Raw genomic sequence first — 15529 nt, 5'->3', positions numbered from 1 at the left:
TTTAGGAACAGTAGACTGTTCATCTTCTTTGAACATTGTAACACTTATCTAACATCTTGAACATATTTAAGACATTTACAACTTCCACGAATCCAAGTCATAGGCTTCATCAACGATTTAAACTAAACCGGATATATACCTACAAAACAATCTCTAAAATGTTTGTTTATTTAAAAGTGAAGTCATCATCAAAACCTTAAGAGGTCAACAAACTTGTTATTAACTTATTAGAAATTTAGATTATATTACTAGAGGGAGAATTTATGCAAATTCCAAATGAGACATTTGTTTTTAATTAGAGGGAGTATAAGCTATTAGAATATATATTACTCTATTACACGAATAATCGATCGTATTTCTAAGTTTGATAATTGAAACTTGTTATAATAAAGTGAATTAGATTAATCAAGTAATTATAACCATTTTATATGATATTATGTGTTTATACTTATTAATGACCTTGAATACTTTAAAATAATAAATCTATTACACTAATAATTGATCGTATTTAATTTAAAGCTTAATAATGTTCGGAACTAGACCTATCAGAGTGAATGAAACTAATACAAATTATCTTATAGTTATACACTATCATTGACAGTTAACTCAACGTTATTACTTGTTACTGATCTTGAATACTCTAAAGTAATTTATAGGCTATTAATAATCGATCGTAATTCAAAGTTCACTTATCGTAATTCGATCTATTATAGTAAATGAAACTAATACTCCATCTTTTTTGTTACTTTGAATTAAATAGTCTAAATTATGCAATTTGACCAAATTCAATAATAAAAATATTTAATATTTGATATACAATACTTATATTACTCAAATAAATTATTTTAGATAACTAATTGTCCAATTTGATGAATATATTACTCAATTGATACATCACTTATTCTAAGTCGTTGATCTTTGTATATAGACGTGTGAGATCTTACCATCTTAGCAATCCATGTGTTGTACTTGCACAAAATGTTATTGGTTATTAAGATAGCACACGGATAAGGTGTTTTAGATGTTAGATTTATAATGCTAATATCAGATCAGCGGTTAAGAAATTGACACGTCACTCTTATTTGATAAAAAAAAGGAATAGACGTCTGTTCACACTTCACACACTCATGCGACCCAAGTACCCAACAATTTTAAGGCAGTCGAAGAAACCCTAGTTTCTTCACCTTCACCGTCATAGCCGCACACATTGATAGCCTTACACAGCAAAAATCTAGTTCCTCCACCGGCTTTCCATCATCTTCTTCGCGAGAGTAAATTGCTTTGAGTTTTGAGTTTTGCTTTGAGTAAATTGCTTTGAATTTTGAGTTTTTCTTTGAGTAAATTATATTGCTTGGAGTTTTGAGTTTTGCTTTGAGTGAATTGTTGGAGCAACTAGAAGCTGCAATTGGTGCATCTTGGATTCTTGGTCCATACTGTAATTTGCTGGAGCAACTAAAAGCTACAATTATCATAGTTTTTGAATTACCACCAAGGGAGTCCTGAAGAAGAAAAGTCAGCCTCGAATCTCGGTAAGGAACATGCTTTGGCTTCCCGTTAGCAATATCAACTAGTAGCATTATTACATGGCCCAGTTTTGACAAAGATTTATTGATATTTGCAGCCTCTTTGAGTCTCTCACCTTCTGCGCCCGATGGTTTCTTCCTTTCTGAACCAGCAAGATCAACAAGATTTAGACTAGCAAATCTTTGGTTGGTTGTTGAATCTGTCTCCCACTTACTCTTGATTATGCATGTAAAGACACTATGAGACCTACTGCTCTCCCTATTCATATTTGTTGCAACCACTTTCCTATTTGCGGAACCCTGGATTAAAAGTCTTAAGACATCCCCTACAGTTTGAACCTCAAATTGTGAAAGATTCTCAACATACACACCCTTCTGAACATCTTCACGAAGAAGCAAAATTTTTTGATGATGGATCAAGGAGATCTGTGATCTGCTCATTGTAGATCTCTAGAAGTGAACACCTGCAGCTGTGCTTCAATTTCTCATCTTTTCGGCTTTCCTCTTCCGTATTAATTCTAGCGAACAAATATTCAAATATTCTTGGTGTCATTCCTCTATGAGAACTAGGCATAAACTCATCGGACCATACCCAAGATTCGGAGGCTTACTTACACTCTTAGTTGGTGTAGACTGAGTTGAAGTACTCTCAGAATACCCGCTATAAGTCCTCCTAGCAGTATTTCCACTTACCCTAGGTGTCAAATTCAAAGATCCACCATTTCTACTAGCTTGGCTCAAAATAATTCCCCATTTCAGATCTCCCTTCATCACGATATTCATTCGCACCTGAACACCCGAATATTTTCCGTAAAGTTCTATATGTACATCCAACCCCTTCAACCCCGCTTAGGCATTGGAGTAATGCAATGTTTTTTCGTTTATGTTGACTGGTTAAGTTTTTTCATTACCTTTTCATGTAATTTTTTGTTCTTTCTTTATGTAAATTGATTTTCAATATTGTTGACTAAATTTTTTCTTTGTCACTCATTTTTATAGCTTATTATTTGGAGAAGTATAAGATAGTTTTTATTAGTAATCTTGAATATATATTAGTGTATGATTTTATTCAAACAATGTTCAATACTTCTTTTGAAATTAGAAGATGGTTTTGAATTTGACAATATTTCTAACACGAGTAATTTGTTAATCTAATGGTTCAAGTACCTTATATGTTTTGTGTACTTTATCATTGTTTTGCATTTTGTTCAATATTGAGATAGATTACTAGCATGTGTATTATTTTTGTTGAAATTAACAGCATTTGAAGAGTTACAAATGATTGAACAACAACGACAAGATGAAATACTAAGATCCCAACAAACTAGTGTATCCACTCCAAGGAATGTGAACCCTAACCCTAGACAAGTTGTCCAACGTCCTATTCGTCCACCAAAGCGTGCAAAAACTAGTAGAGGAAGAGGTGGAATTTTTTTATTTAGAGGTCGAAGGCGAACTAGAACTGAGTTTCAGGAGGATATTGAAGAACTTGGAAAGCGTATCTCACAAGTTTGGGATCATTTTACCATAGTGGTCGAGAAGAATGATAACAATGTTGTTATTTCATTACATGCTGTTTGTCGCCATTGTAAGAATACTGACTATAGAGCCGAAGGTCACTATGAAACCTCCAATTGTAGAAATCACCTCAAGACTTGTGAACCTTACCAAGAATGGCTTGCTAAAAATGGTGATCTCATTGGTGATTTTAGTCATAGAAAATATTTTTCTCTTTTGCCGAGGCCATTATGTACCATGGATACCCCTTAAGCATGGTTGAGCACAAACTCACAAGGAAATTGCATCATTACTTGAATCCAAAGGTGAAGAACATATCTAGATCCACAATCACTCGATGGTGCATGAGGAAAACCTCTAAGTTAAGGAAAATATTATTTGAAACTTTGAAGGATTTAGATAGCAAGGTGTCTTTAACATGTGACATTTGGACAGCTTGCACATCTCGTGGATACTTGACTTTAACGGCTCATTATATTGACAAGGACTGGTGTTTGAAGTCGAAAGTTCTTAATTTTCGTCATTTCCCTCCCCCACACACTGGTCATGCAATTTATGAGCTTGTTTATGCAATGATCAAGGATTGGGGTCTTGAATCAAAGGTTATGTGCATGACTGTTGACAATGCAACCAATAATGATTCCATGATCCCCTTGTTACAAGAATGTTTAAATGGCCATTCGTCTTTTCCATGTGATGGTGCACATTTTCATATTCGTTGTGCGGCGCACCTATTTAATTTGATTGTTAAAGATGGATTAAAAGCAATTGATCCTGCTGTCAAACTTGTGCGTGATAATGTCAAGTACATTGATTCATCCGAGGCAAGGATGATTAGGTTTAGAGATTTTGTATCTCAGATAGAAAAACCTTCTTCACTAAAATTATGGTTGGATGTTTGTAACGAGATGGAACTCTACATACTTAATGTTGAAGCGAGCTCTTGACTATAGAGTTGCGGTGAATCGCTTTGGTAGTACTGAGCTTAACTACACCTTGAAGCTCACTGATCGTGAGTGGGAATCTGTTGAAAACATGGCTTCTATTCTTCAACCTTTCTATGAAATGACTAATCTTTTTTCTGGGTCAGATTATCCCACTGCAAATCTATATTTTGAACAAGTTTGTAAGGCAAAATACCACCTACGACGTGCTTGTTAAAGTGAGGGTACTTGCATTAGAGGGATGGGAAATGAGATGTTTGAGAAGTTAGAGAAATATTGGGGCGAGTCCTCTTTAATTTTGTCTATTGCTGCGGTGTTTGACCCTAGACATCATTTTAGAAAGGTTTATCAATCTGAGGATGAGGTTTATCAACAAATTGTGAGGGTTCGCTCTGGACTTGTCAATATTTTCAATGATTACAAGTCTACACTTGCTTTATCGACTAAAGCTCATCAAGCTTCTACTTCTGAAGATCTCGCATCAGTTGGTTCATGCTCTCGTGATTCTGATGGCTATGAGGTATGTATTATTTAATTTTAAACTCCTTTTAACAATATATTTATTATTATTAATATTTATCTCAACAAGATTGTCTTTCCATTATAATATTTTTACTATTAATAAGTTTAATATGTTTTATCGTTTGTTTACAGAGTTTTGAAAGTTCACAAGAGCTACTTTTTTCTTCAAATATTTTATCGGAAGTGGAAAAATACCTTGAATCACCTTTGCACATGCATGGTGATTCGAAATTTGATATTTTTTTGTATTGGAAAGTCCAACAAACTACTTACCCAATTATGTCTAAAATAGCTAAAGAAATATTGGCTATTCCAATAACCACAGTTGCATCCGAATCAACTTTTTCTATGGGAGGAAGAATTTTGAATAGATGGAGAGCATCCCTTTTATCAAGACATGTTGAAGCCTTGATTTTAACTCGTAATTGGTTGTTTGGATATGAAGAAGAACCTGATGAAGTGGGATTAGTTGTTGGCAGTGACTTAGTCCCCCATGCAGAATCAGATGCTAAGGGAGATCAGGGTCCAAGTGGATCCTCGTCTTTAGAATCTGGTACGTATTTTACTTTTTAAATGAATGTTAGTTAATTATCATTCTATTATAACTCGTGTTTTGTGTACTTTATGTACTCAGTTATGGTTTGTTCACTTGATTATTGCCATGCAAATGATGTTGGTTCTTATGGATCTGATTGTGGCTCAAATTGAAACACGGAATCTAGACACAAGTAATTTAACCTTACAAGTCACATGGAAACTTGATAGCCATTGGGTTGGGTGAATGTTATCCATGAGTCTTAGTCTTATAGGCAACTTTCTAATAACCTTGTTTACTTGGGATTAGGCAATTAGAAATGTTTCCTTAGCTATGATTCATGTTGGTAGCTTGTTGAACATGCAGCGTTTGTTGACCTTGAGAGGCATTACAATGATCTCACCCGACATGTGATACATATTCTGGTAGCAAAAATTTAGGCGTTTCTTTTTTGTATCTTTCTTATAAGAATGAATTACTTTCTTTTAATACTTTTTTTATTTGTTTTTGTTCAAGATTGAAATATGGTACCACAAGCAAAGCAGCAGTATGTGAGAGATTTTGGTGCTCATTGTCGACTTTTATGTTTCGTTTTGGAGAAAGTATTTAATGGTGGACATACTCACGTATATTTGATGGATGATACTTTTATGGTGGATATATAACTATTTATAGTTGCTGATTGAATGTTAATTTTTTTAAAAACTTGATATTTGTATATTTACATTAGGTGGATGTATAAGTGATGGATGTAAATTTTTGGGGTAAAAAACTTGATATTTGTATATTTACATTAGGTGGATGTATAAGTGATGGATGTAAATTTTTGGGGTAAAAAACTTGATATTTGTATATTTAAATTTGGTGGATGTATAAGTGATGGATGTAAATTTTTGGGGTTAAAAACTTAATATTTGTATATTTAAATTTGATGGATGTATAAGTGATGAATGTAAATTTTTGGGGCTTAAAGCTTGAAGAATTGGTGGATTACAAACATGAAATATATAATTATTAATTAGCAATACAAAACAAGATAAGTCTAGATTGAAGTGTTGAAGAAACATCTAAGTTTTTGTATTGTTCCACTTCAGTATGTTTTTAAGGTTTTTGTAATGTGCTTATTGGTTTATAATTGATATCAGTATCATGGGGAATCTTATTTATTTATAGATAATCTTGTTTACAATGTTTCAATATTAGAAATTAGTTTTCAAATATTCAAAAAATCATAATTAGAAAACTGAAATTGGACCTAATTTGCTGAAATTAGGTGAAAAATTGATTCGGATTTATAACAGTTCGATTAATAATCGGTTCGGATTTATATTAGTTTGGGTTAAAGCAGTTCGATCTTAATCAGTTTTAGTCATGTTGCATTCGGTTACGTGCATAATTCAAGTCGGATTTGACTCGAGTCGATCATTGTTGAGTTCGGATAACATCGGTTAACGTTTATATGTCGGTTATAAAATTCGGTTGCAGTTCGAGTTCGATTTTGCCCTTTTTAGTTATCAAACGGTTCGAGTGCAGTATTGGTTCGGATAATGCCGATTCGGTAAACCTAAAAAATTAATTTTTTTTCGGGTCGAATAATTTTCGACTCCGAATCGGATTTTCGGGTCAGATTAGATTTGAACAGCTCTAGATGGAAGACTCATACATGGATGAATTTAATTCATTGAGTAGCAAGCTAGGGTGGAAACTAATGAGTAATGAGTAATGACTAATAACTGATGACTAGCTGGAAGTCTGGAACACCAGCATCAAATACCTTTTCTCATTCACTTTTATTCACAATAAATGCACTACCACTATCAATTTGCAACAAGCCTTCCATTTTTCAACAGCTAGCTACTAGCTAGACGGTATTATACGGGTTTGCCATATTACCCTTTACCTACCTCTTTTAATTCATGCATTTAATTTAAATTAATACTCCCACCGAATTAATTTAGATGTCTCATTTACTTGGGCACGGTTATTAAGGATGGTGTGGGGTCCATTAAAAAGGGTAAGTAGTAAAGGATAAATTATAAAGGGTAAGTAGTGAAGGGTAGTTGGGTAAGTAAGGTATATGGAGGTATATTCGTAATTACTTGTGTGAACTAAGAATATTTAGGTAAAAAAGATTGACAAAAATAGAAATGGAACAACTAAAAAGACTTTGCCAAATAAGAAAATGGGACAACTAAATTGGTTCGGAGGGAGTATATGACATTCATATGTATGAGTATATGTATATCCACTATTATCTAATACAAAAATTCTTATACCATTTTTAATTTGACTAGCCCAAAAAGGAAAATATAGAGTAAATTTTTCAATAGGCATTAAGAATATTATAAATAGGTATATAGAATCTTGTAGGTACTTAAAAACTTACTCGGTGAGCATTAAGTGTATTTTAAGTAGACATTAAAGAGATTGTAAGTAGGCAGAATATGGTAAGTATTAAGAAATATTGTAAGTAGGCATTTTAAGTATTTTTTCGGTGGTCATTAAGTATATTGTAAGTAGGCATTATGAATAATGTAAGTAGACACTAAGGATACAGTAAATGGATATTAAGTTTTAAGAGGCTAGGTCTAAGAGACGTCTTTTAAAGAGAGGTCTCTCAAGGGACCAGCTGTATCTAATATACTTCTTGACATAGGCGGATCTAAAAGGTAGTTTGGACAGTCAAGTGATAGCCCTCAAAAATTATTAAAAATTTAATAATACTGCAATAAAAAGCAAAAAAAAAACTTAATTGCGTTGGTTGGGTAATCACCTTAGGAATCAAACCCTTCCACACATGGTGCTTCTCGATATATAACTGCTAAAATAAGTCAATTAAAATGTAATATTAGTGGCAGACGCAGAGGAAGGGTGACTAGGCAAGTTGTGTTACCTTTCAACTAGGGATGACAATTCAGTCCGAATTCGACTCGATCCGAGTTCGAGGAAAAGGTTATCCGACTCCAACTCCAACTCCGACTTCACGATCCGAATCCGAGTTAGAGACGGACCGGAGTTAGACTTTATTAAAAATCCGACACTCCGACCCTGAAGGAAATCCGACTTTGAATTTGACTTTTAACCCAACATTTTGTTTCCTTTAAAACTCTAGACGTGACTAATTCAAGCTCTCTCTCATTCTAATTGTAATTTTCGATTTTGAAAAACTACTTTGTATTTTTATTTTAGATCAATCAATCAAAATACGACAAATCTTATCAAGAGAAATAAAATACGCCGAATCAAAATGCGAGAAAATTTTGTTAAATTGTAGTATTAAGAATATTTCTCATGTTAAACTTGAATTCAAAGTACATATTTTTTTGTTAAATTGTATTTGAAAAATATATTTTGTTAACTTCGTATGCTTTAAATCATTAGTACAATATCACAATGATAAAGTTTGATAATAATGCGACTCCGTATCCGACTCCGTTGGAGGTCCGAGAGTTCGAGTCGGCGCAAACTTGGAGTATGCATAATCCGACTCCGAGTGGAGGTGGACTGAAAAAAAAAGTTCGACTAAAATCCGGAGCAAAGTCGGAGTATGTATAATCCGAATCGAATCCAATTCAACTTTTCAATTTTCATTTTTAAATATGGATGTTGACATTTCCGATAACTATGGTCTGGGTTTTAGTGTCTCCTCATCTTAGATTATCGGTGTACCCACCATAGGTTTAAGGGGTGATGCAATGCAATGCACCCCCAATTACAAAAAAAATTGAGTCTTTTTTTAAGTAAAAAAAAAATCATAAATAGTAAAGTATGTAATAGCATAGGAGATTAATATTGTTAAATGATATCCTTTGATCAAGATGATGAATATTAAAGTTTCTTCCAACAAATAAAATTCAATCCATTATCTACACTATGATAAATTATAATTTTTTTATGAATATAATTACTACTAATAAAAATGTTGTATGAAAAAAGTCTAAAAATAGAATTATCCATTGAAATAAAAATACCCAATTCTTAAACTTCGCTAGTATTTTCATTACATCGTCACCCCTTTTTTTAATAAATTTACTAAAATGCCCTTAAATCTATTTTTCATTATAAAATCAACCATTATTATTACTAAACTAAATTTATTAATAATAATTAAATTAAAAATTAAAAATATTAATTTTAAAAACGAAAACAATTTTTTAAAATCGGAAAAGAAACCTAATCACACGTTTTGTGTTAAAATTTGATACATAATCACTCTTTTGGCCAAAACTTTTGATAGGAAAATCACATTACTGTAATATTTGCAGCATTAGAACTTAGGCTTCAAGATCTTTCCAATAATATATTACATGCTCAATTCCGATAACCGAGCGAGAAATGATGATCATTTAAAATTTGCTTGTGTTAAAATTTGATATATGTTCAATCTTTTGGGCATAACGTTTTATAAAAAAAATCTTATTAATGCAAGGTTTGCGGCATTAGAAACTAGACTTCAACAACTTTCCAACGATATATTATATGCCCAATTCTGACAATCAAGCGAGAAATGACAACCGTTCAAAGTTTGCAGTTATTTCTAACATTTAGTCGCGCGCGACCGGATCGCGGTGGAGTCGCGCATTTTACGTAACCATACCGCGGTACGGTCGCGCGCGAATATATGTTAAAAATCCCTGCAAATTTTAAATGATCTTTATTTCTCACTCGGTTGTTGGAATGAGGCATATATGTCGTTGGAAAGCTCTTGAAGTCTAGAATCTAATGACGCAAATCTTGCTTTAATACGATTTTTCTACAAAAAGTTATGCCCAAAAGATTAAACATGTATAAAATGGCAGCATAAACAAACTTTAAACGATCGTCATTTCTCGCTCGATTATCGGAATTAGGCTTATAATATATCATTGGAAAGATTTTGAAGTGTAAGTTCTAATGCCGCAAACATTGCAATTATATAGTTTTCCTATTTAAAGTTATAGCCAAAAGAATGAACATGTATCAAATTTTAACACAATCATATTGATGCTCATTTTCGTTGGCCCTTGTAATTCGATTTTTAATTTTAGCTTGTTTTAGTTTAATGAGTGTTCGGAGAGAATTTTTAGATAAATGTTTGAGATTAAAGGTTTGAAAAGTAACTAGAAGTAATCTTAAAAGTTGAATATACAAGAAGTGCCGATAAATGAAAACGGAATAATGCCCAAAAATAAACTCTAAGAAAGCAAATTCAGAATTTAGATACACACTCCAATAAAACAATTCCTTGAGAGTCAAGGGTCACGCCTTAATGGATATAGCAACACAGAATCTTTTGGTGAACCAATAAATACGTATGATTAAAATTATCCTAAGGAATTCTGGTGCTATGAATTATGTTTAAAGGGCGACAAATTAGTTGAATCAATAATTTAATCTATGCTGACAACAATTTTTTCATTTCCTCATACTATTAAATTAAGTCCGATAAATTATTTAAATTTGAATATTTGAAATTAGATTAAACAATTTTTCTTTTTCATTAAGAGTATATGATAGACTAAAAGAAGAGAATTGCTAAAAGAAAGGATACCGAGAATGAACTAATGACATTACTAGAAGAAAGTAATACATATACTTCAACTGATAAAATTTGAATATTTGGTTAACAATTTTTCTTTTTTATTAATCTCTCCGTTTTTTTTGTTCTTCTCGTTTACTTTTTGGACAGTTTTAAAAGTAAATTTTAAGCCTTAATATTTCTAATTACGCATCATAAAAATTATAAAAAATATATAGTAAAAAAGTATACATTATGACGAATCTAATGAGATCTCACATGGATATATTTTATCATTTATATATGTCTTAAAATCTTAATCAAATTTCTCTCTCTAAAATAGAATATTCTAAACGGGAAGAACATTAAAAAATAGAAGTATATAATAGAATGAGGAAAGAGAATTGCTAAAAGAAAGGACACTGAGAATGAACCAATGATATTAATAGGAAAAAGTGATACATACTTTAACTAATATTCGCAACCAGAAAAAACATGTAAATGTAAACGTGTCTGGGACTGGTAGGCATGTGCGCAAGTCGGAAACTTATTACAAATTCATGGTTAGTCTACGCACGATAAAAGGAGTAGCCTCCTTGCCTTGACTTAATGTTTGTTTAATAGTAGTAACTAACTAATCATGTTATGTTATACTCCAATGCTTTCACAAAAAGTTAAGTAGCCGCAAACAGAAAACTTGTCATGCCAAAATAACACTCCCTCTTTGTCCTAAATCATTCACAACAATATGATAAATATTTGTCCTAAATCATTCACAACAATATTATATATATTTGTCCTAAACCATTCACAACAATTACCAATTATGTCTTCAACTAAAGGCTAAAATTAAGTTTTTCGGTTACATTTTAATACCCAATCTCTCACTTTATTCACAATAAACTAATCTCTAAGAATTTACTAGATGAATCACAATAACACTCACAAATAATAATAGTCCTCTTGTGATCTCTCTCAATTTGTAAATTCTTTGCGATCATAGTGAAATTATTCGATCTCGGTGCTGGTGGATGTAGCTACCACATTGATAGTGACCCACGTTAAATCTTTTGTGTCATATTCTTATTGTTTTTGTTTGAATATCTTTATTCTTTCATTATTGTTCATCGATCTTGTTTCCCTTATCGCACAACAATTGGCATCAAGAGCTCAGGTTTTAGTCCTTGGAGAGTTTTTTGAGTGAAACAATGGCTGTAGATTCTACAATAAGAATTGAGAAATTTACTGGAAAAAATAGCTTCGGGTTATGACAAATAAAGATGAAGGCTCTGTTGAAACAACAGCAAATCTGGCGTCCGTTGGCTCCAAAGAGTACTACTGCAGGGTCGGAAGATGGACTAACTGACGGGGAATTAGCAGTAATGGAGGAAAAGGTTTATTCTACCATTTTGCTAAGTTTGGATGATCATATCATCACGGAGGTCGCTGATCAAGCTATAGCGGTGGAATCCTGGTTGAAATTGGAGTTATTGTATATGACTAAGTCCCTGACCAACAAATTATTGTTGAAACTGCGGTTTTTCAGCCTTCGAATGCAGTCAGGTACTTCCTTACGGGAATATCTGGAGAAACTTAACTCTATTTTACCAGATTTGCGTAATTTAGATGTTAAGCTAGATGATGAGGATGCTGCGTTGATTTTACTTGTGTCTCTACCGTCTAGCTATGAGAATTTTGTTGAGTCTTTTGTTGTTGGTAAAGACTCACTGACCTTAGAAGAAGTGAAGGCAACACTTCATACTAGGGAACTTCGTCAGAAAATTGTAGGTGATAACAGGGAAAATGACAGTGGGTTGTTTGTTAAGTCTGGGAAATCTAAAAAGAAGAATGGGGTTAACAAGGGCAACAATACTGGGTCAAGTGCTGAAAACGGCAATGAGGAATCTAGTAAGACTGAGGGAAAGACCTGTTATTACTGTAAGGAACTGGATCACTTTAGGGGTAATTGTCCAGTGAGGAAGGTCAAGTCCCAAGCTGCTATAGTTGAGAAAAAACCGAAGGAGAACTATAATTCGGAGGAAGACTTGGCATTAGTGAGTTCTGCTAAGTATGGGATCATTGTTGTATGCTGTGTTAAGTGTATGTACAATACCAAACAGCAAACGACATTATACATTACACAGCAAACAACATTATACATTACACAACATTATTGCATTAAACAGCAAACAAAAAGCAAACAGCGTGTTCAAGTTCATTGAATCAATGTGTATCATTGAAAATCAATGCTGATGATACTGTTGTGCATGTTCAAGTTCATTGAATTTGTTTTCCATAAACAAACAGAAAGCAAATCAGTGTTGAAAATCATTGAATCAATGCTGAAAATCAGCGTGTATACTAATGTTAAGAGAGTCCTGATCAGTTTTGAGTATACTGCAGTTGATTAGTGCAGCAAGCATCACATACACAGCAATGAATGTACAAACCAAGTATCACATACACAGCATCATATACACAACATCACATACACAACAAGCAGCAAACAACATTGTATGTTATTGCAAGCAGCAAACAGCAAACAACAATACCAAAAAAGAAATCAAATAGACAAAATAAAAACCCATTTCATTCATCATAATCATGTTACAAATGAAATCAGGCTTCCATTGCATACCCAAATCACTAATACAAATTCTTAAATAGGTCATAAACTTCATTTAATAACCTTGATTAGTACAACCAACATCAACAAAAAACAAAAGAAAAACCCTTATACAAAGCTTGACATCTGATTTCCATGCTTCCTCAGTTCCTCTCAATCATCCATTTCTTCTTAATCCTTTTAAGTTCTGAAATTGCTTGTTCCTTTTCATGTTCCAAGCAACAAACCCTTGAAGTCAAAATCTTGATTTCGGTTGCTAATTGTCGCTTGTCCTCCACAAGCGTGTTAGTCACTTCTCTTTGCCAATCAGCCATTTTAGGTTCATCAATTCATTTAAACTTTTTGCATCCCCTCCAATTTGTATCAAGATCATAAAAAATGCAAGTCTTAAACCTTCTTCCAGAATTTTTCTTGGTCCATGAAACTCTTCTTGCAAAGGGAACTCCACACATACATTTTTTAGGCTTCTAATTTGCTGTTGAAGAAGAAGAATACATTACTAATTAATTGCGGAATGATTGTCGGAGAAATTAGGGTTCTTTGAAGGATTTAATTAGGAAAATCAAGGAGAAAGGGGAATAAGGATGTTTTGATGGGAGATTGATGAGTTACAAGATGAAAGTTTCTGAAAATCGAAGGTTATTGAAGAAGGAGTGTTTTAATTAGTCACGTGACACTCACGTGCTGGTCAAAGGGTTCAGGTAACAGTCAACAAACGAATCGTTAACAGGTAGTCATTTGTAAACATTTGTATTATATTAGGTAGTTTTTTGCAAAAAAATTTAGATAAGGTAGTTTTTTAAATAAGGGCATATAGATTAGGTAGTTTTTTTTATAATTTTGCCTTAAATTTATTGTTTTTTTTTACTTGGTAGGTTGAGGAGCTGAGCGAAGAAAAAAGCGATGAGAATTAAATGTAATTCCTACATGAAGAATGTTGTACATATTTCACTATACAAGATACGATTCTCCTTAATATATTCTCAATTTTTAACATTTTTTATTTTCTTCAATATAATTTTAGCTTAATTTGAAACAAATAGAGAGTTGAGTGGTCAAATCATTAAAAGTATTTGATATTAAATTAACTTGCTGAAACAACTTATTGCTATGGATAAGTAGATTTTGAATAATCTTCTCATAACAGCGGATTCAAAAACAGTTGGTCAAACTAGCAAATAAAATCAACTAATTAAATCAATTAATGTAATCAGTTACCATTTACTAGCTATCGGTCCTTGTCAAACACCCCATGTTTTTTCATATAAATAATATTAAAACTAAAACAATAATAATTGCTAAATAGTAATTACTATACAAGTGTAGTGAATAATTTAAACTTAAAATATTTTTACTTCTTTAGGACAAGTAGGGAGTTAGAAAATGGGAGAGAGAGAAGACTATTGACATGATTTAGTCAATTATTTTTGAGTATTTGTGTGCTTTCCGTTGTTTTGACTTAATTTTGTTGATTAATTTCTTCATATTCATATTACACCGAATCATTTAAAAAATTTATTTTAGGTATGGTTTACTTGCATGTATACAAAAAATAGTCAAGTATGTCAAAATTCAGTTGGGCTATTAACAAGACACTTACTCAAACATAACATGTGTAGAAAACAATATATAGTCAAGTTCGGTCTATTCATCACTCAAGTATTTTCCAACTATTCATCAAGCATTTACTTATTGCATAACTTGTTTGACTCATACATTAATACATGAACTAAATTGTATTAATAAAAATTGTTATTAACAACGTAATAATTGCATGTTTGATTAAATAATACTCCCTCCGTTCTTTTTTATCTTTCATATTACTATAACGGGTAGTTTTAAAAGTTCTTTCATTTTGGAATACTTTCTATTTTTAGAAAGTTTTTATCCCACTTTTACCCCTTAAAACCCTCCCTTTTCTTTTAATGTATCCCTTTTCTTTTATTTATAAATATTTTCTCTCTCATACTTTCAATACAATAATAATTCACACTACTATTTAATTAAAATAATACCCAATACAATCTCATACTTCCAATACAATCATTATTTCACACTACTATTTAATTAAAATAATACCCACTACAACCCAAAGATTCTATCTTCCTTAATATGTGTGAAAAACCCAAAGTGGAAGATCAAAAAAGAACGGAGGGAGTAATTGACTTTATAATTATATCAGTATAGAAATTTATAAAATTTATAGAGTTTGTTAATATGGAATTACATATAAATATAAATTTCAAACAATTACATGTTATCATTATCATCATCATTATAATTAGTGTATTCCGCTCATGTAAAACATGTTATTATTATTAAATTATAATATTTTCAATAACATATAATAATCGATATAATTTT

The 15529-nt window shown here is 32.1% G+C and overlaps 1 protein-coding gene across 1 annotated transcript; it reads right to left on the bottom strand.

The window, feature by feature from the left end:
- Positions 1-1151: 1151 nt before the first annotated feature.
- LOC130824864 (kinesin-like protein KIN-12C) lies at positions 1152-2294 on the bottom strand. Its single transcript, XM_057689883.1, has 2 exons — positions 2116-2294; positions 1152-1956 (listed from the first exon to the last, which is right to left on the bottom strand). Exons 1-2 carry the CDS (start codon positions 2292-2294, stop codon positions 1152-1154), a joined length of 984 nt encoding a protein of 327 aa, XP_057545866.1.
- Positions 2295-15529: the final 13235 nt, after the last annotated feature.

The sequence above is a fragment of the Amaranthus tricolor genome, chromosome 10 (genome assembly GCF_026212465.1).
Source record: "Amaranthus tricolor cultivar Red isolate AtriRed21 chromosome 10, ASM2621246v1, whole genome shotgun sequence".
NCBI classification, from domain to species: Eukaryota; Viridiplantae; Streptophyta; class Magnoliopsida; order Caryophyllales; family Amaranthaceae; genus Amaranthus; species Amaranthus tricolor.
This window is presented reverse-complemented; position numbering and strand designations above follow the sequence as displayed.